The 25,841-nt window shown below is 38.1% G+C and overlaps 1 protein-coding gene across 1 annotated transcript in view; it reads right to left on the bottom strand.

Moving 5' to 3' along the window:
* ITPRID1 (ITPR interacting domain containing 1) overlaps positions 1-25,841 on the bottom strand; it is a 233,864-nt gene that overhangs the window by 93,635 nt on the left and 114,388 nt on the right. Inside the window, exons 2-4 of the mRNA XM_055115824.2 lie at positions 9,736-9,921; positions 8,394-8,442; positions 8,019-8,062 (exon numbers count right to left, since the gene is read on the bottom strand). Coding sequence (XP_054971799.1) covers positions 8,019-8,062; positions 8,394-8,442; positions 9,736-9,898 — 256 coding nt within the window. The 5' untranslated portion in view covers positions 9,899-9,921. The remainder of the gene's footprint in view (positions 1-8,018; positions 8,063-8,393; positions 8,443-9,735; positions 9,922-25,841) is intronic.

The following is a 25,841-nucleotide window of genomic DNA, read 5'->3' as shown; positions in this document are numbered from 1 at the left end:
GTAGAACCCAAAATGCATGTTAGTGGTGTTCAGAAGAAAGATTCAGTATCAGTGCAGAAGTCAGGAAGGTCTTATGGAGAATATGGGACCTGGGTCAGGTCTCAAAAGAAGGAGAGGAGAACAGAACAGGAAAGACTTTAAGACAGGAGGAACAGGATGAAGAAAGATAAAGAACTAGGAATATAATGAGAAGGAATAAGACTAGAGGGTCTTGTAGAAATGTTGATGTAGGTTACATTTGAATTATAATGATCCTGGACAGTTAGAGTGACATTCTGGAGAACAAGAGTCATATATTTTACATCGTTGTTCCCTTCACCTAAAACAGATCATTGTTGTGAATATTGTCACCTGACAAGCAGTAAGGGAACATCTGTTATGTTTACTTGGATTTACTTTGACTTTTTCTTATAAAATAGACCAGAAATTTTATGTTTTTTATTTTATAAGTTCCTATTCTGAAACAAATTCCTTTTGAAAAGAAATGAGTTTATTCTTCTAGGACCTCTCTGGGGACAGGAGAAGAAATAACTAAATATATAAAAGACACATGAATTAACCTATCAAGTAGTAACTGGCACCAAGCATATCTTTGACAGAAACTGTCTTTTTGCTGTAGGAGTTACTTCTAGTCTTTTCACTCACAGTTATGCTTGGATGTGTTGTTAAACAAGTGCTAATTATATAAACCTACATGTTAAAATGTGCACTCATTGTATGTGTCTTATCCTTGCATTATAATGACAATGCACTCTCACTCGCATTATAATCCTGGCATTGTAATGACAATGCATATCTCAGCCAGATAGCACTGATGTTTAATTCGTTTTCTGGTGGTGGGAAAGAGTTTTCTATGAACCAGATACTCTCTCCAGGCTTTTTTTTTTTTTTTTTTTTTTTAAATACATAGCTTTCATATGGAATCTGAGATTAAGAATGAATTTGCAGCCTGGGAAGAGGGACCTTAACATCCATGACCATGGGCTCTTTAACACCACTATTGACCTCAAAAAGACTCTGAATGTTCTATCTTGTGGTTATAGGAAGGTCTATGGATCCATATTCATCCCAAACTGAGACTCAAACATGTTTGCTTGTGTAGTTGGTGACCATGAAGAAGAGTTAATCTGCCCACAGAGGTGGTAGTTCTTGGAAAGGGAAAAGAGAAAGAAGTTGAAGGATGCCCATGAGGCTCTTTTCTGTAAGTCATCCAGGTGCCCTGAACAGACAACGCCCTGGAGATGAGACTGTCAGGCCATGCAGCTAAGATGCCCTAACATTTGCCAGAAGACAGAGCAGAAGATGAGAGTCCATCCTTTGGGAAGTGCTTCAGTGAGACTCACAACGTAAGCAGCAAGGGCAGCTGTCCCACCTTTTGCAGTTATTGAAATTCATATAGAAAGAAGGGGCACAGGAAGGCATCTGTCATAGCTAAAGGGAGAAACCCAAATCATTTCTATCAGCAAATGAGCTTGGGTAAGCAATGTTTTATTGGAAGAGATTTCAATACCCCAAGAGGAGAAGTCTCAGAACAACAGGTCCAGACTCTGCCCACAGCTTCAGGAAGGCTAGGGGAAGGCACCATATGCCTCAGTACATCTCAGCCACCAATCATTCCCATCACACCTGGCTGCAACAGCTTTCATCTCCTGAAGAGAAAATCCTCTTTGCCTTCACTTTTCTTGCAGTTGTTATTTCAATTAACTGCTCCCTTTCACCTCTCAACTCCTCAAAGCAGTTTTCTGTTTTCTGTCTCCAATTCTTCTACTATCATTCCCACTTGAAAACTCTACAATCTTTTCCCATCTTTCCTCTGAAATAGCTCTTCTCAAGGTTATGGTGTCATTCCTGCTCATACATAGTCAATTAACAACAGCTGACGGGGTTGATCATTCCCACCGTGACACACTGATTTCACTTGCCTTCAGACTCTTCTCTTTTGGTTCCCTTTTTACCTCATTACCTACCTCTTCTCCTTTGCTGGTCCTTCACATCTTCCTGGCCTCTTCTTTGTCTGCATTTACTTGTGTGGTCTTCTGTCTTTAACACATCTACCCATCAGCTACTCCCAAATGTATATATCTATTCCCGGACCTTTCCTCTGAACTCCAGATTTATATTTCCAACTACCTACTCAATAGTACCTTCTTGGATATTTATTAAAATTTGAATCACGACATGCCTAAAATTGAACTTCCTATCTCTGAAGCAAAGTCCTATCCTTCTATTGTTTTTCCCATCCCAATAAATTGCCACTCATTCTTCCAGATGCTTGGGCAACATTTTTGCAGTCATCTTTGATTTCCTTCTTTCTTTGATATCCCACATACATTCACCAGCATATGCTGCCCTGCCTACATTTTAAATATAACCAGAATCCAACATTTCTACAATTGCTACTAGCCTTGTATAGCCCTATCCTCTCTCCTCCGGATTACTGTATTAGCCTCTGAACTGGGATCCCGCTTCAACCCTTTCCAACCTCCTTCTCCCAAAGCCAACTCTGTGAACAGCAGCTAAAGTTGTTCTTTTAAAAAGAACCAAGATAATACCACTTCTTTGTAACACTTTGAAGGGTTCCCTTGTGACACTGAGTAAGAGCCAAAATACTTACAGGGATATACATAGCCCTAAATGATTTGGCTTCTGGATAATTCTTTAACCCCTAGCCCTCTACTCTCATCTTTGCTCAGTTAACTGCAACCATTCAGGCATCCTTGCTATTCCTGGAACACAGAGGACATACTCCTGCCCCTGGCTTTGCATATGCCATCTTATTTTCCTGAAACAGCTCATCCCCAGATAACAAATGTTCCCCTCCTTCACTTCTTTCAGGTAGCTGCTGAAATGTAACCTTATTTGAGATGCCTTTCCTGATCATCCATCCTCCTAGCATATTACATATGTATTTATTTGTTTATTGTCTCTATCACCATTGCATCTATTTTCTTCAGCATTCTCAGTCCTAATGGAAAGCCTGGTTTTAGGAGGCAATCAACACATATTTGCTAAATACTGAAGACAGGAATAAAAGGGAATCTGTCAGAAATTTCGTGTTCCTGTGGGCAAGGAAATAGAGCTGATGTCATGTTTGTTCTTCAGTCTTCAGTCTCCAGCCTAAGTCTAAGGCTCAAGGGGAGATATGGGCTGCAGGAAGAAGCTGAAAAATTACTTTCATCATGGGTTTTATGTGACATAAAATACTAGTAATGCTGCCTAAATCTCCAGATGATAGTCATGTAGTATAATGGACATCAGTGTTTTTTTTTTTTGAGACAGAGTCTCGCTCTGTCGCCCAGGCCTGAGTGCAGTGGCATGATCTCTGCTCACTGCAACCTCCACCTCCAGGGTTCAAGCAATTCTCCTGCCTCAGCCTCCTGAGTAGCTGGGACTACAGGTGTGCACCACCACATCAGGCTAATTTTTTTTGTATTTTTAGTAGAGACGGGGTTTTGCCATGTTGGCCAGGCTGATCTTGAACTCCTGGCCTCAAGTGATCTGCTCACCTTGACTTCCCAAAGTACTGGGATTACAGGTGTGGGCAACTGTGTCTGGCCATGGAATATGAGTGTTTCTATACAAATTCTGCAGTAAGTAGAGCACCATAAAAGCTCAAAGGCAATGATGGTGGTTCCCAGAGGAGCAGAAGAAGAACATGATGCTCAGAAAGTATTGAAATGACTTGTCTATGTGGTGATACCAAGAGGACTCTATTGGAGTAGTAGCAGGGGCAGTGGAAGGGAGCTCATTTATGAAAATATTTGAGATAGCTAATAACTCCCAGAAATACTTAGGGGGAGATATTTTGCAGATAGACCTTGTGTCACCAAGAAGAGGGCAATAATCCAGCAAAATTTAGGTACCAATGTTATTGTAACCTAATTTGTACCTATAGACTGGTGAAAATTGAGGCAAATTTTAGTTATACGAGTTATTTATAGGTGAATTTCAGCATAGCTTTATACTTCTTACTATTAGAACTGTTTCTAAGTAGTAATTTTTCTTTGAATTAAAATCTACTCTATGTGCCTCTATATTTTAGTGGCATTAAAACCTTAAATTTAGAGAGCATTCTTTTCTGCCACCCAAAATTGGCTCACAGAAGTAAAGAAAAATTAGAGATAAACTAAATGACAATTGATTTACACCAGTGTGCAGTCATTGGAGGTATGCTAGTTTCTGGTTAAAAGAGCAGGAACTTTGAAATCAGACAGACTTGAATTCAAATCATCTCTATCTCTTATTGAGGGTGAAAAATACCTCTTTTTGAGGTGAGAATATACTCAAGATCTACTCTTTCAGACAATTTTAAGTACAAACTACATTATTACTAATATAGTCACCGTGCTGTACTTAAGGTCTCTAGAACCTAGTCATCTTATAACTGCAAGTTTATACCCTTTGACCAACTTTATGTATCTTTTTAAAGCTATGAATATAGACACTTTAGTGACATTTAAAAAAAAAGTTAGTATTGCACCACATCAAAAGAATTGAACTCCAGAGGACTGTGTTGTGGTCCCAAAGGGCTGACGCATAAGAGTCAGAAGGCCTGGAGGGAGAAGTGCCAGTGACTTACCCACATGCCCATGTGGATAGGGGTATCTTAGCCTATTTTCTGCTGCTATAACACAATACCACAGACTGAGTAATTTATAAAGAAAAGAAGTTTATTTGGCTCACAACTGTGGAGGCTGGGAAGTCCAAGATCAAGTGGCTGCATCTGGTGAGGGCCTTCTTGCTGTGTCATTCCATGGTGGAAGGCAGAGGATAAGCAAGCACACAAGAGAGAGAGAAAATGGGGACCAAACCCATCCTTTTATCAGGAGCCCACTACTGTGATAATTAACCCAATCCCATGATAAATAACTCACTCCAGGATGAGGGCATTAACCCATTCATAAAGGCAGATTCCTCACAACCTAATTACCTATCAAAAGTCCCACTTTTCAATGCTGTCACTATGGTGATTAAGTTTCAACATGAGTTTTGGAGGGAACATTGAAACCACAGCACAGAGCTTTCCTTCCAGGGGTTTCCATGCATAACACGTGTAGTAAATGTTATTAGTCTTCCAGAGGGAAAGCACGGTTATACAGACAGACAGATCTAAGCTGAAATCTCAACTCCCATACCTAGTAACTGGGTGGCTTTTGTCAAGTTACTTTACCTTTCTGAGCCTCATTTTCCTCCATGTAATATTCACCTCAAAGGTGGTCTGGTAAGCAAGATAATGTATGTATAGTATCTAGCATGTACATCCTCAGTACGCATTAATTTTCTTCCCCTCCAAGTTCTACTGATGAAGAAGCTGAAGTGCCAAGGGTTTTACCTGGCTTAATTGTGGTAAACAAGGTACAAAATGGGCCAACCAGATTCCCGCTTAATAAAAATGAGATTTGAGATTTTAGGTAGCTGCAGATGACCATGACAGCCAGAGAATCACCATAAAAGGCCAAGCCCCATGTTGGCCATCATAGAACCCAACAGGAAACCAGGAACAGGACCACTGAAGCCTTATCCCAACTATGTTATTTGGGCCCAGTCCAAAGGCTGAAGACTCACTAGAATGCTTTCTGTGGGAGGCACTGGGTCACCTGTAAGATGAAGACACTTAGATCTTGCTGCTACCTTAGTGTACAAAGCCTCAGAAGTGATTAATAAGGAAACCAGCCTTAGAATGAATTCTAGTTAGTTGACTAGAGTCCCCTGGAATTTCATGTCCACCTGGAATCTCAGAATGTGCTGTTATTTGGAAATAGGGTCTTTGTGGATTGTTAATTAGTTAAGATGAGATCATACTGGATTACATAGGATCCTTAATCCAATGACTGGTGTCCTTATAAGAGGAAAAGACTCACAAGGAGAAGAGGCCATGTAGAGATGAAGTCATAGAAAGGAGTTCTGTAGCTGCAAGCCAACGAACACTGAGGATTGCCAGAGGCCAACAGAAACTAGAAAGAAACCAGGAGGGATTCTTCCCTAGAACCTTCAGAGGGAGATCAGCCTTGGTGACACCTTGATTTTGGGCTTCCAGACTCCATAACTGTGGGAGAATACATTTCTGTTGTTAAAACAACAGAACTTGGTGCTTAAAAGCACCAAGTTTGTGATAATTTGTTACTGCTGCCCTAGGAAATTCATGCGTCACTCTACATTTTATCAGTATTTTATGAGTTTTGACAGGATTTTCCCTCCAATAACGACTTCTTTTCTTCCTCCTCTTTGGGTCCTTATCATCTGCACAGTTTTTCTCCCTGTCACCCTTGCCATAACCTTCAGGTCCCCAGTTTCTGGTACTGTTCTAGCATCCACCCTTCTCAATGTGTCTCTCAGCTCCCCCAAGCTCAGTGCAGCTCTCTCATCATAGCTGAAGCCAGCACGCAGTGGGGCTGATATTAATAGAAGGCCAGGCCTCCATTCCTCCACCTGCCTCTAACCAGCTGTGACCAACAATCATGGCACTTGACCACTCTGTGCCCCAGATTCCTCATCTGCAACAAACAGACGAAACAAACCATGCTACCACACAGGCCATGGAGTTTAAAATATGATCGATGAGAAAGGGCCTTGTACAAGCGAAGGCTCAGTTAAACGTGTAAGAAGCTATTCCATTATTATTAAAAATCTTGCTGAAGATAAAGGACCTGGCAAATCGAGCCTGTGTTTCTGATCTCAGAGCCATATCACTATCCCAATTTTCCTCCAGGTCTTTACTTCATGTCTGTGCCTTTCCAGTTCATTGACTTGGTTCAGAAGAGGAAGAGCTGTGATTTGTCTTTAATTTCTGGGAAGTGAAGCTTTTAGTATGGTTACTGATGACTCCAGAACCAGTGCCAGGCCTCTCACCACAACCGGGGCAAGAGAAAACATTAGGGGGATATGAAATGCTGGCTATTTTTCTGAAGTTTTTGCTTTTCCTTGAGTCTGAACTATTATGAGCAGAGAGGTACTTACATTTGATTTATTGGCAAAAATCTTTACAGTATTTGGCATCATGGAACTTTTATATTAGAAAAAATAAAGAAGGTTGGTGAAAAGGGAAATTTCAATGATACGTATAGGTTTTCTTTTAAAAGTAGTAAAAAAAATTCAAAATTTAAACTGATTTGTAGCCAACGGTCAGTCTTAATGTAAGATGGCAGTAGAGGAAGTGAAATAATTAAAACCAGCAAAGTAAGTGACTATTAGACTAATAATTTTTTCATCTAACCATTAAGTTCCTAATTTATGTCATTTTTTCACACAAATTCTTCACAATATTTCATCCATTTTGAAACATACTTTTTCACATTTTAACACCTGTGAAATCAAGACACGTATTACAGTCAATATTGCCTTCTATTTGTAATTGCCAGGTTTTGTTTTTTTTTTCCTAAATGGTACTTAAAATATGAATGCATTTTATAATTGAAGGGTCTTAGATTCTATAAAATATGGTATTGCATTTAATGAAGGTGGAAACTGTGAGTCCTGTAATTAAATTTCTTTTTCTTTTTATACTGCTTTTATCAAATCTCAGTGAAACAAGTGTGATACATTTTCTCCTTCAGAAATACTTGTACTGTTTGCTTTAGAATTCAGACATTTATTCTTCTTGAGAACAAGTGCATTATTAGAAAGAGAGAATGTAAGTGCAATTTTGAGACCAAAGAATAGAAAAAATCTAGATTCAGAAATAAAAGTATAATACAGGATGGGGAAAATTAAACAATTTCATTTTCATAACTACATCCTTGCAAATGTCTTCATAGAACCCAGTGAGTTTATGCTATACTCTGAGCCATTGATGATATGGCAAGAGCCCTGGGTTCGGCCCCTAACCTGCTGCTGGGGAAGCACCTATCATTTTTGTCGCAGTCATATGTCAAATGAAGAGATTGAGCTGGATAGTTTTTGAGGGCTGATCATTTCTAGAAGCCTCTGATAATTCTCATTTTAAGAAGATTTATTCACATAGATATTTTAATATATCTCCTACTCAGCTTCGCAAAGCATAACTGCTTCTCTTGTCTTACCAGTGCGGTCAATGACTTGTTGAAAGTTTTCATTTGCAGAGACACTGTAAAGAAACAAAAGTATTGTGAGTCAAACAATGTGTGTAAATAAATTATACTAAATTACTTTTTAATTAAACAGATGAGAGCAAATGCAGAGTTAGGTTTTAGTAAGAGAGGACTTTTAGAAACCAATAAACAGTCAGGGACTAGAGTAGTATTTTATTTTGTAGTTTTAAACTGATACATAGTTTTTACAATAATAGAATACTTCAAGTACAATTAAAATGAAAATCCCTACACTTCCCCGACCTTGCCCAGGCAGAGTTACACACATTGTTTTCATGGATCTTTGCAAGAGAAACATATAAGGCACACACACACAAAAACACTTACAAGAATCCAGAGTCCAACCACTGCTGAATACTTTCTTGCTTGGAATCTTCTACAAGTAAGAAAGAACAGATCAGTTAGTCAAAGCACAACCAGCTAAAAGGATGCTACCCTGTTTACTCAGCCGCCACTCAGTCACTCTATTTCCCACATATTTAGTCACATGTTTCCTTCCATAAGCATATTCATTTTTTTTTCCTGAAGGCAAAATCTCCTGTTTTCCATGATCAGCCTTTCCTGAGAATGAAGTGTAAACTTGTCAAAAGACTGTAACTTAAAAAAAAAGAAAGAAAATGTGAGAGAGAAGAAAAATAAACCACTGAAGAACAAGAGATGTTAGAATAATTTTTAAATTACCTGGTGTGAATACAAAGGGTGAGAAAGCATAAGAGACTTTTGTCTTTCTCTTGTTGGATATAAATCACCACAAAGCCTCTCCTTATTGAATCACGACATTTACCTAAGGCAGCCAGCCAGTGATGGTTATTTGCAAGGAGTTCTCTGCCAGGTTAGAAACCAAATTTGCATTCATTCCAGGGACAAATTGCACTAGAGTCCCTGGATTGCCAAAGGCACCCTGTGTTAAAAAGGCACCAGTCTTTTAAGGTGGATCTTTATCATTGGCTCAACAAATAGTCAACAGGTAAAAAGGAGAGGATGTAAAGCAGCATTTCCTGTTAAATATTTGTTTCCATTCTGCTTAGCAACTGTGTACTCTAGGCTAATTTTGTTTGACTTTATCCTATCAAATAGTGAAGTGCCTGAATTATCTCCCTCACAAGGTGTCAGGTGAACCATAAAAGCCAGGTGGACACAGGAGGTCTGTATTGTTCTTCAGTTGAACTGCTGTGAAGTTAGAAGGAATTGGGTGATGGGCAAAGAAGAAAAACCATTCAACAGTTACATAATGGGGGCAGGGGGTGCTGGAAGTATTTTCTTACTTATTACTCTTTAAATGATTAAAATTTTTGTCAATGCCTCCTGCAGGATCCAACAAATCAGAGTTTTTCAATAAAATGTTTGATGACCTGAAAGAAGCCTCATGCCCAGACCCCACACAGCTTCAAAGTCCTGGGAACTTAGGATGACGGATGTTTGGAGTGGAAAGGAAGCAGAGTTCATTCATTAATTGGTCTACTTCTTTCAAGGAGGTCTGTGTCCTGATGTCTATAGCAGAAGTCAGAAGTGCCCATTTCATAAATGTTTCCGGCATCATGCCAGGAACACTGGTATATTCAAAGCCAAATACTTTTGTTCCAAAATCACCTGCCCCTGGCCAAAAGCTCCCACATCCCTCACCACTCACAGAGGAATGTTTTCAAATAGGCCTGAGAGTCCTTCTCACCCAGCATGGGGATGGTGAGACTCTGGCTTTCCTCCTCAGGGTCAGGGGGCAGCCACTCATCCAGCGGAGCCCACGCGCTCTTGGTGCACTTCAGGATCTCTCGCTTGCTCTTTTCCTGGCCTTCTTGAAGGTTGTCAGATCCTTGTGATTTCTGTGCCATCATAGGAGAGTAATTCTGCAAACTAACTTAAAACACACACACACAAACAAATCAGACACAATGAGTTCAGCTTCTGGGCTTGGCTCAGTGAAAGGGAGAAAGAAGGCCAGAATGCCTACAGTCAGATGAATGATCCAGCTTCACAGTCATACATGAACCCGGCTCACCCACCTGAGCCAAGCTCCCTGTCTCAATTTGGTGAAATGCTTCCCTTTCCATGGCAAAGCAGCCTGGGACTCAAGTGGCCATGCCAGTCATCAGACCACATGTGCACTCTGCGGATTCACTTTGGTGGTCTGGGATGTGGATGGAGAGCAAAGAAATTAGACTTGAGGACACACTCAGTAAATAGCCTTGAAATTTACCTAACAGTTATGTCTATAAAATTATTTTTGAGACCCAAATGTTGGAGAAAAACGAGGGCTTTGGCAACAGATTGGCTTGGCTCAGTCCCATTTCTGCAACTTGTTGTGTGGCCTCACATAAACTGTAGAACCTTTCTGCATTCCCTTATTTCTAAACTGGGGATACACTCTACTGAATTTTAATAACTGTTAACCTCAGTGGAATACTTATTACATGCTAGATTCTATGCTGAATTCTATACATTCATTATTTAACTTAATTGTCAATGAAGGAAGTAATATAATTGTCACAATTTTATGGTAAATTGAAGACCAGAGAGATTAAGTTGCATGTCCAAAGCCAAACAGCCAGCCAGGACTCAAAACCAGGCACTGGACCTCAAGCATGTTCCCATGACTATGCTATATATCCTATAGGATGGCTGGGACAATTAAAATAACCTTGCACAAAAAGTATCAGCTGCCCCCATTATTTAACCTGGCCTTCATGAACATCCTGTAAAACTAGCAGAGTAAGAGCAGGACACAGCAGCTTAGCGCAGCAACAGAAATTGTTCGGTCTCCGCAGACTATAAGCACCATGAGAACAAGGGCCATTCTCTTACTCATTTATGTATCTCTAGAATTTAACTGGATTTTTGGCACATAGTAGGTGGTGAATCAACAAATACCAAACTAAAATAGCAAAGTGAGGTTTCAAGCCACACTTTCTGATGCAATTACTTCCATGACATATGCTTTAATTTGCATTCGTTTATCCTTCAAGTTTACAGAAATGGCCAAGTAGCTAAACACTTACTTTAGTAGCATTTCTAGGATCCCTAAACTTATGCATAATCACTGATCACATGACATGTACATCATTTCTAATCTGTTTGCAAAAGGCAAACCATTCAGATTTATTACAAATGTAAATATTTTCTCTCAAGAATAGGTGAGCATTCTAGATGCAACTGGCAGCACAATTTTCTTACGTGCTTTATATATTCAAATTCTGTCAGGTATAAATATATACATTTATTGTTGCAATTTTAAATTACTACAAAAATTAATAATTATGATGGCTGTCAATTTTATGTTAAAAAACAAAAATGAAGACATTTCAATTAGTTAAAAATTAAGGGAAAAAATAGTTTTATCTATATTTACAGTCAATATTTTAGCCAGTTAACTTTAGGAATATCCGCTGGTAGCAAATTATAAAAATTTCAGTAATAACACAAGACAGAATAATGCAGACTGAATTATGTTCCTAACCTTTGGAGAATTGTTTGGTATACTAGAATTCATAATATTAAACAAAATAACCTTTAAAAACTCACTGAAATTTTAGTTATTTAGCTTCACATAGGTTTTGGGTCTTTCAAGGAAACACATAAATCTCTTCAGCAGTGCCTTTATCTTGTGAGCATGAATGCTAATAACAGCATCGACACTGACAGTGCAAAATTTCACAAGGAGGAAAAACTCCAAAACCATGCTCAACAACATTCATGAAATACCAGATTCAATAAAGGATCAAAAGGTTTGAAGAAAAGAATAACATATCACAGAAAAATAAGATCCCCAAAATAATCTCACTCCACTGATTTTGGCTGAAAGTGAGTTTCATTTAGAATGGGAGAGTTTGCACTGTGGAGGAAACAAGAAGCTATCAGGTAGCTGATAGTATTCAAATTGCTGCTTCTGTATCATAATGCCAAATTTTAAGTTAGTGACTGCTTTTTCAAATGTAGCCCTGGAGAAAATTGTTAAAATTTTAGGTAAAAGTGCTGCTTTATTTGTACGTCCCCAAACTTCCATCTTATAATGAATGGCATACTTGACCTCAGCCTCCAGCCTTACACAACCAGTGAGGATATTCTGTCTGCCAGCTCTGTTGTACTTGGCCACAGAGCAGGAAAAAGGCTTGCCAAAGAAAATGGGAACCCTTGCTAAAAGCAAGGGTCAGGGACCAGTTCATAAAGAAAACCTCTTTTGTTCCCCCTGTTTTAGTGGATGCCTTCCCAGTTGGTAAACAAATCTGCTTCTGGAAATGGATTTTCTAAAGCTTGAATGGCCTTCCTTTGGCATTCACTTACTTGACCCCCAGAGCAGCCCTTCGGAAAGGGACACAGATCAGGTGGTATCCTGGAATTGCTCAGTGGATAGACAGGGCACAAGTTATGGCATGTGACTGCCTGCAGACTTCTCTAGTTAGTCTGTCCGCCCCAAGGACCATTTCAAACCTAGTTCTTGCTAATTCTTTGACTTGTCCCCAAGAGGAATCCTCATTCTGGATCATGTCATTCCATGCCTAGGGAATCCAGTACCTTCTATCTCTTCAAATCCCTTCTACTCTGATTACTATGCTGTCATTTATCCTCATGTGTATACAAAACTTCTACTCATGTGGGAAATTGCATATAGTATCACATTTAACTAAAAAAAAAAAGAGGATGCAAAACTGTATATGCACTAATAACTCAATTTTGTAAAAACTAAATAAACAAATGCCTTGGAAAAGGGAAAAAAAAGGTACCAAAATGTTATCAAGGTTTAAAAATGTTAAAAATAATCAAAATCAGAAAAAATGGCTTTGTTACATTAATTCTACTTCACATTTTCTTAACTTGAGCAAATTCATCCATACATGCTCCTTTTCACTGTGAAGCTTTAGAGCCACAGTGAAATCATAAAACTTGGTGCTTTGACACTTAAAGCAGTGACAATGATTACATTCTTGTCCTCTGAATTATTTCACTTTTTGTATCTTTATGCGAACAGGTTTTCTTGCCAAACAGGTTGTTCATACTAGGAGAATACAGACTGTGTTTTATTTAATCTCTGTTCCCCATAGATCCCAGCACCTTTGACCCAAGGTAACTAATCTTTATTAGTTAATTGCTTGGTTACTTGGGAAAGGAGCATTCAGTTGGCTTTGTCAGCTTTCTTAGTTCTTGTCTGGTTAAAAGAGCAAGTGCTTTCAGGTCAGATAACTCTGGATTTTAATAGCTCTGCTGCTTTCTGACATCTTGGGGAAATTTTCAAACTTTTCTGATAATCTATTTCCTCATATCTATAATTAGTATGAAATAAACACTTTATGGAGTTTTTGGGAAAATTTAATGAAAAATATATCCAAAACAATCACCACTCATATTGGTCAGTTTTCTTTCTTTTTCCTTCTCTTCTGTGTGTTGCTTCTTGTCCTTATCCTGTCAGGAACTGTCAAGTAAAGAAGAATCACCAATCAATGCAATCATTTGTCTCACAGAAAATAAACTTGACCCTGTTAGTCTGTGGGTAGCCTGTGTTGTCTTGAAATTACTTAGTTTGGATGATTGAGAAGTAGATGTTTTTGGGAGAGTGAGAACAGAGTATTTCTGTGACCATGAGAATATGGATTTCCCTGAGATGAGTTAGAGGTGCTTATCAGAGTCTTGAGATTCCTTCAATTATAGACTAAATTTTAAGGTTATAATTGTAGCCTGTAGCTCCAGCCTTGGCCACCATTTCTGATTAAACTCGGTGGCCAAGAAGAGAACTGCATAATGGGAGAACAGCCCGAGGCATTCTGCATCCAAATGGATCTCTAACACCCTGTCTACATCTCATCCATGGATCCTCATTGTCATAGCCTCTGTTCGGGACTTCCTAAGATCTCAAATAGTGTCCAGGCTAGCCTTGTTCCCCTCCCTACTTCGTATGGTGACTTTCCCAAGAGCAGCATTGAAGAGAAGTCTACACAGATCCATGTGTTCCATTAAGACCTGCCCCTTTCCCAACCAGGATGCCATTCATGGAAGTTTATAAAGGAAGCCTCCAGAACCCCTCCTATTCTCAAAAAAATGATTACCACAAACCTCAGTACCACTCATATTACCTACACAAACTAAGAGACCAGTCCTGAGAGGCTGGCACTCTCAGAGAACTAACTCATCCTTCTTCCCCTGGATGACCACAGGAGCAATCACATCATGCTGTTGGGCCATGCTCTTGTGGCAGTGAACATCACTTCATCTGGCCCAATCTTCCACCCTTCCTGGAGACTCTCCCAACACTTGTGCCCTCTAGAACTCATGTCCTACCACCTACCAATACCCCTTCATTCTAACCTCTTCACTGAATGCCCCTTCATCTTCTTTCTCTAACTGAAACTGGGATATGGTTCCTCAAGCTATGGCTCTTTCATTTCTTCCTTAAAAATCTGTACTATAGTCTTCAAGATAGTGTAAATTTCCTCTATGATCTTCGTTGCTGCTTCCAGACCTTGTTTCCTCTGTCCTTTGAAGCATATGCCATCAGACTATGTAGTCATCAACATCCAGGGCATTCACCTTCATTTACTGAAAATTTTAGGATGGTATTTCTGTCATCTTTCTGGAAGATTTCATTATCAATGTAGATGGCTTGCCAACACCAGGCCACTCAGTTCAATGACCTGTTCACTTTCCATAATCTTTCCCTCTGCTTGATTCCTATGGTTGTACTTCACTGTAAGAGAACACTCTCCAAAATCCTAATTTCAAACATCCCCCATCACCTCTATTCTACTGATAGATTTTGCTTGGGCACCATTTTTGTCCTCCTTACTGGATCATTCCCTTTAGTTTACAATACACTCTAATGTGACCCATCTTAAATTTATCTTCCATGTGACCACCTTGAATCCCTCTCCAACTCCTACCTTAGTTTTTTATGAAACCAATGATGATTCCCAAATTCTCATTTCCAAATCTGGTCCAGCCTGTGAGGTTTACTTCACACCAGGGTATTCCCACTTACTTAACATTTCCACTTGAATGTCTATACACATTTTGTGCCACACTGAATTCTTTATTCTTTCCTGGACTTCTTTACCCTCCCATATACCTGCTCTTATTCTAGTGTGCTTCATCTCAGTAAACAGAGCCACTATTCAGGCAGTTGCTTATGCCAAGGACTTATGAGTCTTCTCTGATTCCTCTATTCCTTTCATTCCCACATTAAAGCACTAAAAAAAAGAAGGAGCTGCTATGGTTTGGCTGTGTCCTCACCTCAATCTCATCTTCAATTGTAGTTCCTATAGTCCCCATATCGTGGGAAGGACCCGGTAGGAGGTAATTGGATCATGGAGGCAGTTACCTCCATGCTGTTCTTGTGATAGTGAGTGAGTTCTCATGAGATCTGTTGGCTTTTTAGGGGGCTTTCCCCCACTTTGCTCTGCACTTCTCCTTGCTGCCACCATGGGAAGAAGGACATGTTTCCTTCCCATTCCTCCATGACTGTAAGTTTCCTGAGGCCTCCCCAGCCCTGTGGAACTGTGAGTCAATTAAACCTCTTTCCTTTACAAATTACCCAGTCTCGAGTATTTCTTCATAGCAATGTGAGAACTCACTAATACGGGAGCCATTAAAATATATCTCAGACCAACCATCTCCAATGCTATCAACCTAATATCAGCCAGAACTCGCAGTCTCGCATATAACACAGCGAAATGCTTTCATCTGCAGTACTGTCCACACCTTCCCTTCTCTTTATAACCCACTTGAGTCAGTATGCTGGTGGTCAACTTTCACTTCTTATCATTTCAGAATTTTTGGCAGCATCTGATGTCGTTCACCACATCATCTTAATGAAAATAATATTTAACTTGGTTTTAAATATAAGCCTCTCTAAGATTTTCTCCTACCTCAAAGCTTTTTTCCTCAAGCTTTTTTGCTGATTTTCTTCTTTCCAATCTCTAAATTTTGAGTGATCTATACCTCAATCCCAACCCCTTTATCTTTTCTGTCTACATGCCTCCCTATATGAGTGTGGCTTTAAAGGCCCCTTTGTAATCCCATAGTTCAGTGTAAATCACTATTAAGGTATTTTCACATTGTTTTATAAGTCTGTTACACTGTGTTCCACTTATGTTTAACCATCGTGAGATTTTCTTCAGGACAGAGATCTTAGCGTTTATATCATAATTGCATGGAAAATGTACTCAATGTGTATTTGTTGAATGAATGACTATTTAAATGAATACCAACAAGGAATTGAGGAATACCAAAGCCAATCTGGTTATGAAATAGTTAAGGACTGTTTGATATTTAGCAGTTAGACAACTCATCAGAAAGTGCACACTAAGTTTTGAAGCAAAATTTTCTGAGTTATCACTTGATGCCTGCTTATTTTGTCATTTTTACAAAAATTATTGGAGTAAATACCTTCTTTTACCTTCTCTTATGTGCCTCCCAACAGCTAACAAGCAGATGAAAAATCTTAATCCATTGCCAAGGAAACAAAAAAGTAATTTATTTTTAATTAATCAGTAAATAGTTATCAATTGGCTGTATGATATTGGGCATGCAGTTTCAAGTTCTTTTGGAACGTAATTTCTTTTTGCATAATATGAGAGAATTAGACAAAATGAGATAATTCCATAAGTTTATTATTCTTTTTCTAGCCTCCGCATAGACTGTTTAATGTTTGGCCAATGGAGTTCACATTATAAGACATTTTAAAGTTGTAGTTATCAAAATAATAATAATAAAAATAATAAAATACTCCTATTACTCAAAAGTTTGGAAGATCACTCAAAAACTCAAGCAACAAAATCAAGCCAGGAATGTCCTTCTGCTCTCCCTCCCTATCCAAGTATTAAAGTCCCACAAACACTTGTAAAGATTTCCAAATGATTCAGTGAAGTAGAGGCATATCCTGGGGAATAGAGTGTTCTGTCAACACTCTGCTAGGAGGAACAAGCAGTCTGTGATGACTTGTTCTGTGGGTGGCTTCCTCCCACCACAAAATATGTGAAGGGTGCTCACTCCTGCCATTTAGGAGCAAGCTGGATATAAAGACAAGGCAGTTGTGCCCAAGCTGGAACCCAAAATCAGTCTTCCTGGAGTTGGAGTATTCATCTTTTACTGGTGAAAATAAGCAAAAGACTATTAATTCAAAGACTATATATACTGCTTCCTGGAAACTTGAAATGACTTCAAGGCTGATAAAGCTGGATAAACTGATTCATCTACTGCTAGCCCTGTTTCAGTCCCTTTCCAACTTTAAAGAGATTTTTTTCCTCCATGATTTTCCTCTTTATCCAACATTTCTCCTCTTGCCTTCTCAACATTTGCTTTGCTTCATCTTGAGGAGGGGGAGTGAAAGGTGAGAGGGCATCTGTGATCCACCTCTCATCTCCTATTCCAACATCACTGCAATCCAAGTTCTTTCATGGACACCATATTCTGGATGCACAGAACTACTTGTTCCAAGATGCATCATCATCTTGACCCTACTAAATGCAGATCTTTCTATAAGCAGTGGCCTTGTCTTCACCAGACACTGTTTCATTAAACTCAAATATAACTTATTCTATAGAAACTTCTTTCTTTCTCACTCTTCACCCCTGACTCTAACCTACTTCTGACACAGCAACCTGTGTAGCCTCTTCACATGCAAGTTGAGAGGCTTATTTTCATCTCTGCCTTTCCCACCAACTAAATGAACTCCTGGAAGGCAATGACCATGACTTATTCATTTTAGTATTTGTGGTACTTAGTTCAAGATATAGATAACAGTGGATGATTAGCAATAACTGTTTAATGAATGAATGATTGCTTCTAACTCTGGACTCTGTTCTCAGTACCTGGGAATTATGACTTACTTTTTTTTTGTAGTCTCTATCATGTCAGGCACAGTATCATGCTCTAGAAGTTGCTTATAAAAGTACATTGTATAAATGAGCTATTCAATCAATAGATTCAATGATATCTACTAATTCAATTAAATATATGAGTGTCGGCCGGGCGCGGTGGCTCACGCCTGTAATCCCAGCACTTTGGGAGGCCGAGGCGGGTGGATCACGAGGTCAGGAGATCGAGACCATCCTGGCTAACACGGTGAAACCCCGTCTCTACTAAAAATACAAAAAATTAGCCGGGCGTGGTAGCGGGCGCCTGTAGTCCCAGCTACTCGGGAGGCTGAGGCAGGAGAATGGCGTGAACCCGGGAGGCGGAGCTTGCAGTGAGCCGAGATCGCGCCACTGCACTCCAGCCTGGGCGACTGAGCGAGACTCCGTCTCAAAAAAAAAAAAAAAAAAAAAAAAAAAAAAAAAAAAAAGAGTGTCTACTGTGTACAAACAATCTTTGGAGGAGATTACATTTAATTACAAGCAATAGTTCTTACAAACTGCGTTATGAGGCAGAATGTAATATGCATCTTAAGAAAGGTACAAAGAATTGTTCTCAAATATTAAAGGAGAACGTTGTTTATTTGGGGGGTATCAAAAAAGCTTCTTGGAAGAGGAATCCTTGGTTCTGGTCCTTGAAGATGGGATAATGGATGAATAGGCAAACTTTTCAGACAAGAAGATTGAAATACATGTGAACCTTTACAGCATAAATTTCACCAAAGAGCTGCTAAGCAGTGGCTTTGTGATAATTAAACGTATGTTCTTTAATATTAGTTTAACAAAATAACAGGTCATCTTCTGTGATGGTTATTTCTTTTAAGGAAAATTGTAGCTGGGCTCTATCACACCTGCCTTCCATGTACCTTTTCTATTATCTTTAAAAATAACTGGTCAACTAGGAATCTTCAACTGGATAAAAAATATCTACAAAAAATCAGTAGCCAACATCATACTTAATGGTGAAAACTTGAAGCTGTCCCACTAAGATAAAGAACAAGGGAGGAATGCTCCCTCTTACCATTCCTTTTCAACATTGTGCTGAAAATAAAATAGAACAATAGAACACAATAGAGAGCCCAGAAATAGACATAAAAATAGTCAACTGGTCTTTGACAAAGAAGCAAAGGCAATACAATGGAGAAAAGATCATCTCTTTAACAAGTGATGCTAGAAAAGTTGGACATCACATGCAAAAAACTAATCTAGATCAAAAACTACCTCAAAATTGATTATAGACCTAAATGTACAACGCAAAACTATAAAACTGAAAGAAGATAACACAGGAGAAAATCTAGCTGCCCTTGGATTTGGTGATGAATATTTAGATATGACACCAAAGGAACAATCCATGAAGTAAAAAAGTGACACGATGATCTCCATGAAAATTAAAACTTTCTGCTTTGTAAAATATAGTGTCAAGAGAAAATGAAAAGACAAGCCAAAGAGTGGGAGAAAACATTTGGAAAAAAATTGTCTGATAAAGAGAACTATAAAATAAATATCCACAGAACTCTTAAAACTCAACAGTAATGAAACAGTCTAACTACAAAAAGATAAGAGAGATCTCACCAAAGAAGATACACAAATGGAAAATACGCATATGAAAAGATGCTCAATTTATCATCAGAAAAATGAAAATTTAAACAACAATGAGACACTAGTAAACACCTATTAGAATGGTAAAAATCCAGAACACTGATTTATGAATATACTCATAAGCAAGCTATGAGTATATTCAAAAGGCCTTATGTTTTCCTCTTCATAAATCTTGTTTTCCTGGAAAAGGTTTTTTCCCAGCCGCCTGAATTACTTTTCTTCACTCTGTCTTGCCACTTTTAGTGCATGTACTTCTGGTGGCCTGGGACTCCTTGGGAAAACAGAAAAGACACCACAAATCCTGTTTTGGGAAAAATCTCTGTTTTCCTTATGGAACCCCTGGAATTAAAGATGAATAATTACCTCTCAAAATCTGTCTTTGTCTTCCAGCTATGCTTGTTTACTAGGCCCTGGAAATTGTTTTCCTAGCCCCATTCTTAAAAGGCCTCACCCAAAGGCCAATAACCCAGTTGGGAAATTAGCAAAACAAACAAACAAACAACACCAAAAACATAACTACTGGATATTTTTCTGGTTGTCTGTGTGGCTATATATGTGTTATGTGTGCAATCTGTATTTAAAAAGCTCTAATTAATTGGCCTAAGAAAAATAAGTGCTTAAATCAAATATTTTTAAGGAAAAAGTAAAAGCTGTGGGACCTTTCAGTCCACATGACCTTAATCTTTAAAACTTACTGGTACAGTAAGATTAGAAATGTCTTAAGAGTTGCCAGCATACATTTTTGTTTGCATATACTAATCAAGCAATTCCATACTTATCTCTGTCAAATACTATAAGGTGTCAAAATTTGGCACAGAGGCTACAAAACTGTAACTCAGCCCCAAACAGAATAATCTTTGCTTGTGTAATTTTTTAATAAATGAAACGTTAATATTGGTTTAATGAAGATAGCTACATCTTGAACTATTTAGTAAAATATCCTAACTTCTAATCTTGTAGCCTTAGGCAGTCTAGTCCACAGACATGAAGGAAGTTTGTTTTGGGAAAGAATAACAGTTCTTTGATATTAAAGAAAAGAGAATTTATATAAAAAGAATCTTAGATGGCAAATTCTTGTCCTAAAGTAAATTAATTGGTTGTTTAAAGAAAGGGGTGTTTACAAGTAAGAAATTTGAGTCATCTCAGAGACTGTGTAAGTCGTAAAAAAATGTATAAAAGGGAATTTATGCAAGAAATGTTGTACAATTTAAAAGTGGTTTAGCCTCCTAAATGCTGACTCTTAGCTGCACAACTTGCGTACTTTGCAGTTAAGTAAGACCTAGGACACGTGGAGTGAAATGCTAGAATCAGTCAGACCTTATCTGCACTTCTGTCTAGGTCCTAGGCTCTATAACTAGCACATAATTAAAATCGCAAGCTCACCAGCAAAAGTAAAGGTTGCTAAAAGTTAATAGTGTAACATGTATTTAAGACTATGGAAAAAACAATTTACACATACTTTTGGTAAGAAGATTATAAGGAGGCATGAGGATGTGGATTTTTACCTACATTAAAAGGCTAAAGAATTGTTTTAAGTTGAATAAAATAAACATGAAGGTTTAAGCAAGTTTTGGAAGGTTAATTGTAAAGGAAATTCTGTGTGTAAACATTTTGGCTAAAGCTAAAGGGGTATCATCCAATTTTTCTGGAAATTGAGCATTAAAATAAAAGCACAATGGGTTTCTCTTAAAGCACTAACCTGCTCTTTAACAAAAATTATAAAGGGTTAAAAAGGGTCTATAAAAATCTTACCATATGGTCAAACATTAAAATTGGGTAAACATGTCTACAAGGTTTTATTAAAAATTGAGTTTAACATTAACAGCACACTAATATAAAGGTAAAAATTTGGCTTGTTATATAATCATACAGGAAGCATTGTCAAATATAAAATGGTATTTGGCTTTCTTTGGGTTATATTTGTATAAATATGTTATTGGTATGTGCTCCAAAGTATGGGAGACTCCTATAATTCTGATATATCTTAGTGTATGCTATCAGTAATAATTATAATCGTTATGTTAAAATTGTTGTGTGCCGCAAAGGTACCAGATATCCTTGTAACTTTAACTATGGCTACCCTAAAACTTTTTGTCATCCATAAACAATTGTTGTCTTGTTTTGGTCCTCTTTAGAAAGTGGTTTTAAAATCAGCTATAAAGCTCTAATAGGTGCTCTTGAATGCAGGTTTCTGATAACTTTGGAGATTGTGACATCAGCATAGAGGACAAACATTCAGGACTCTTGAAGAGCTAGAATGTTCATTAATATTATGCAGGACAGGAATTAACTGCATAAACTGAACTAATAGGAGACTGGAGTGATCTTTCTGACATTTTGCTTAAAATATTACTAATCCTTTGTTTTGCTTTTCAAAGTCAAATAAACTTTTGAGTTATTGACAGCTTTTAGCAATTTAGTATACTCCCATGAACAAAATTTGGAGCATACTTGTTTCTCTTTACCTGATTTTCTCCAGAATTTGGAAACTATCTGTGAGTATTCTTAAGTTATGACAATAGTTATTTGCATAATGCAGTAAGAATCTGTTTTCTTTTGTAACAGGGCACAACTGGAAAAACTGGTTATTTTTACCAAGGCTTTGACTGGAATGGTGTGCTTTCCTTTAAGGAATCAAACTTCACTTATGAAGGCAATAAAGCCCTTGGAAAACCGGCCTTATAGTTTGTGTACACAGTCCCTGTAGAGGGTTTCTGATCAGTGGTAAGTAAATAATGTCACTTTCTGACAGGCCGGGAACCCAAAGTTATCTTGGAACCTCAAGAGGAGAGGAATTCACCCAACTTATAGGTATTTGATGGTATCCATGGCTGGGCTTGGCTTTAAAAAGGTCTTATCTCAGATTCCTTCTCTGGAACAAAGTTCCATCAAAGCCAGTTTAAAAGGACTATATAACAAATAATTATTCTTGCTGCACTGTATCTTTTAATAAAAATGGGAAACTGGAGAGAGAAAATTGTGTTTCAAAAACTATAGCACACCTGTTGTTAAATTCTAGTCTTGACTCATGTTTTTAATTTTTATTATTTTTTACAGATTAAATTAAATTCTAATTTTTCTGGCTACAAGTTTCCAAAATAAGCTGTGTCCTGAAGCCCTATGAACTGAAAACTAGATGTTTCAGCAGGCGCTGCCTCTAAGCCCCACCAGTATTACAGGAGGAAATCTCTTCACTGCTGGCACTGACAACTAATAACTGAGGGTGCCCGGAACCCTTCATCCCCACATCTAGTGAGTCCATGGAACCCAGGGATCATGGCCATTTCACAGACAACTACCCAACAACATCTACAGACGGTGTTACTCCTACAGTCAATCTGAGACCAGAAAACTCTCCATCCCCTCATCAGCAGGAAGTAGCTAGAAAGAACACACCACTGCTCGTCCTTTTTATAACTACGGGGTCTGGATTGACAGAGCAGGAGCATCACCATTTGAACAAGCACTGCCATTTTAAGTTCACCTCGATAAAAAACTGCCTAAATCCAAAGGGCATCAGCCTAATGGCTAAGGTCAGCATGACCATAAACCATAAATAACATCTCCGACCAGAAACATTCCAAACCCCTCCCCGATCAGATACATGCCACCCCGAGATAACTTGCCCACCAGCCAGAGAGATATCAGCCCCAAGATAACCTCCCCTTCAACCAGAGACATTCCAGTGCTTCAATAAACTTCTCCCCCACACAGAAACATTCTGAGCCTGTGATTAAGCTGTCTCATCCTGAACCCTTAAATAACCTTAGTCTGTAAGAGAAAGTGCACCTGACCAAAATCAGCCAGAAGCCCCTCTCGGGTTTATCTCCAAAAAAAAAAAAAGCCTGTCTTTGACTGTTGAACTGTTTTTCGTGCTTCTCTCCGCTTTCTTTAACTCTTACAGTACAGGCACTTTGGAAGACAGTTTGGTGGTTTCTTATAAAACTAAGCACACCTTTAACGTATGATCTATCAGTTGTGCTCTTTGGTATTTACCCAGAGGAGTTGAAAATTTATGACCTGTCAAGTGCGGTGCCTCACATCTGTAATTCCAGCACTGTGGGAGGATCAATAGATTGCCTGAGCTTAGGAGTTCAAGACAAGCATGGGCAACATGGTGAAACCTCATCTCTACAAAAAATACAAAAATTAGCCAGGTGTGGTGGTGCATGCCTGTAGTCCCAGCTACTTGGGGGGCTATGGTGGGAGGATCACTTGAGCCTGGAAGGTTGAGGCTGCAGTGAGCCAAGATGGCACCACTGCACTCCAGCCTGGGCAACAGAGCAAGACCCTGTATCAAAATAAACGAAAACAAAAACAAAAAAACTTATGTTCACACATAAAATTGCACATTGATGTTTATAGCAGTTTTGTTAATAACTGTCAAAACTTGGAAGCAACCAAGATGTCCTTCAGTAGGTGAATGGATACATAAACTGGTACATCCAAATAATGGGATATTACTCAGTGTGACAAAGAAATGAGCTGTCGTGACACAAATAATGGTAAAAAGAATGACGGAGTTAGAGAATTATCAACTTAACTGCATCATAGTAGTAAATAATTTCAGGAACCACCGTAATTGGGTGCAAAACTTCGGGGGTGAAAGTCCAATGAGGAATAGGGTATCAAGATAGCCTCAAAATGTTTCTTCAAGAAATACAAAAGGAAAAACAATAACTTTGCAGTGGAGAAATTTAGCCGATGCTTCCTTAACCAAGTGATCAATATTCACATCTCAGGTAATGGGATATAGCAACATCATATTCCTCCTTATATGACGCACTCAGAAAGACAGTGGTTATTTCTGTGCTATTTCCATGTTTTAATAAACCAAATGTAATTATGAAAAGTATCTAATAAATCCAAATTGAGGGACATTTTATAAAATAACTAGCCTGTTGTATTTTAAATTTGTTAATGTCATGAAAGACAAAGAAAGATTGAAGAATTTTAAAACCCTGAAATGATATGACAACTAGATTAGACCCTGGGCCATAATTTTATGTTCGCTTTAAGGACTTTATTGGGACAAAGGCCAATTATGAATATGGTCTGTAGATCAGATAATAGTATTGTGTCAATGCACATTTTATTATTTTGATAATTATACTATCATTATGTAAAAAACTGGCCTGTGGTTTGAGAAAATAAACACTGAAGTATTTAGGGGAAAAAGAGCATTATATCTGCAATTTACTCTTGAAAGACACTATATACATAGTGTGTGTGTGTGCGTGCATGCGTGTGTGTGTGTAGAGACAGACAATAATAAAGCAGGGGAAGTAAAATGTACAATTAAAGAATGGGAAGAGTACACGAGAGTCCTTTGTATTGTATAGCCTTATGTCCAATAATTTTGCTTCAAATATTTTTTCAAAGGAAATAGTCATAAATATTTCTGAAGATCAGTCCAGTCTTCGCTGTTAGAGCAAAAGTTTAGAAAAAGACCTACATGGCCAACAATAATGAATTGCTATTACATAAGTTATAGATTTTTACCTGATGGAATACTGTGCATCCATTGAAAATAATAGTGACAATGTATGGTTCTTGATTTGTCCCAGATGTCTGGAATATTTTGTTATAGAAAAAATGTCACAGAAAAATATGTATACTATGATCTTATTTTGGGAGGAGAAGAAATCAATCAATATTTATATTAGAAAGATACTAATCCAAAATGCTAAATATGGTTATTTCTGAATGGTAGGTCGGGTGACTTGCATTCTTATTTTGTGAATTCAGATTTGTCTGAATGTTTTTTAACAGCCATGAATTATTTTTATTATGAAGAAATAATGTCATTTTTATTTTAAAAATCAATGGAATAAACAGTGAAAAACATTAAAATATAGCATAAAAAGCAGGCAACAGTCTCTAAATATAATGTGTCATAAAATAAAATGTCAAATGTCTAATTTTATTTAGAATGTGGGAAGTCACAAAAGAATGTTACTTCCAACCTAACAACAGAAAATCCAGCTAACTTTTAAAAAAATCATAGATTTTTGTTAAAATTGGGGGGAAAAAACTAACAAATTAATACCTAGAAAATGGCAAGTCTCTTGTAGCAATGAAAAGACCCATGTCTGTTTTCATATTTGTGAAGCAGTAAAAGGAGGAGAAAAACTCCATGGGTAAGATAAAATGATATAATTTTCAACAGATTTTTAAACACCAATTGTGGGGTGTCTAATACTTTAGAACCCCTATGGGTCTCAGGTGAAACTGTGGGCCACTCACAATCTCTCTTCTATGACCTTTATGTGAGTATTCACCAGAAAGATTGGGAGCAAAGTAGGACAGTAAAGAGACCAGTTCCTCTTCAACAGGCAGTGTC

Source organism: Pan paniscus, chromosome 6 (assembly GCF_029289425.2).
Source record: "Pan paniscus chromosome 6, NHGRI_mPanPan1-v2.0_pri, whole genome shotgun sequence".
NCBI classification, from domain to species: Eukaryota; Metazoa; Chordata; class Mammalia; order Primates; family Hominidae; genus Pan; species Pan paniscus.
Note: the sequence above shows the minus strand (reverse complement) of the source record. Positions and strands in the feature narration are given on the sequence as shown.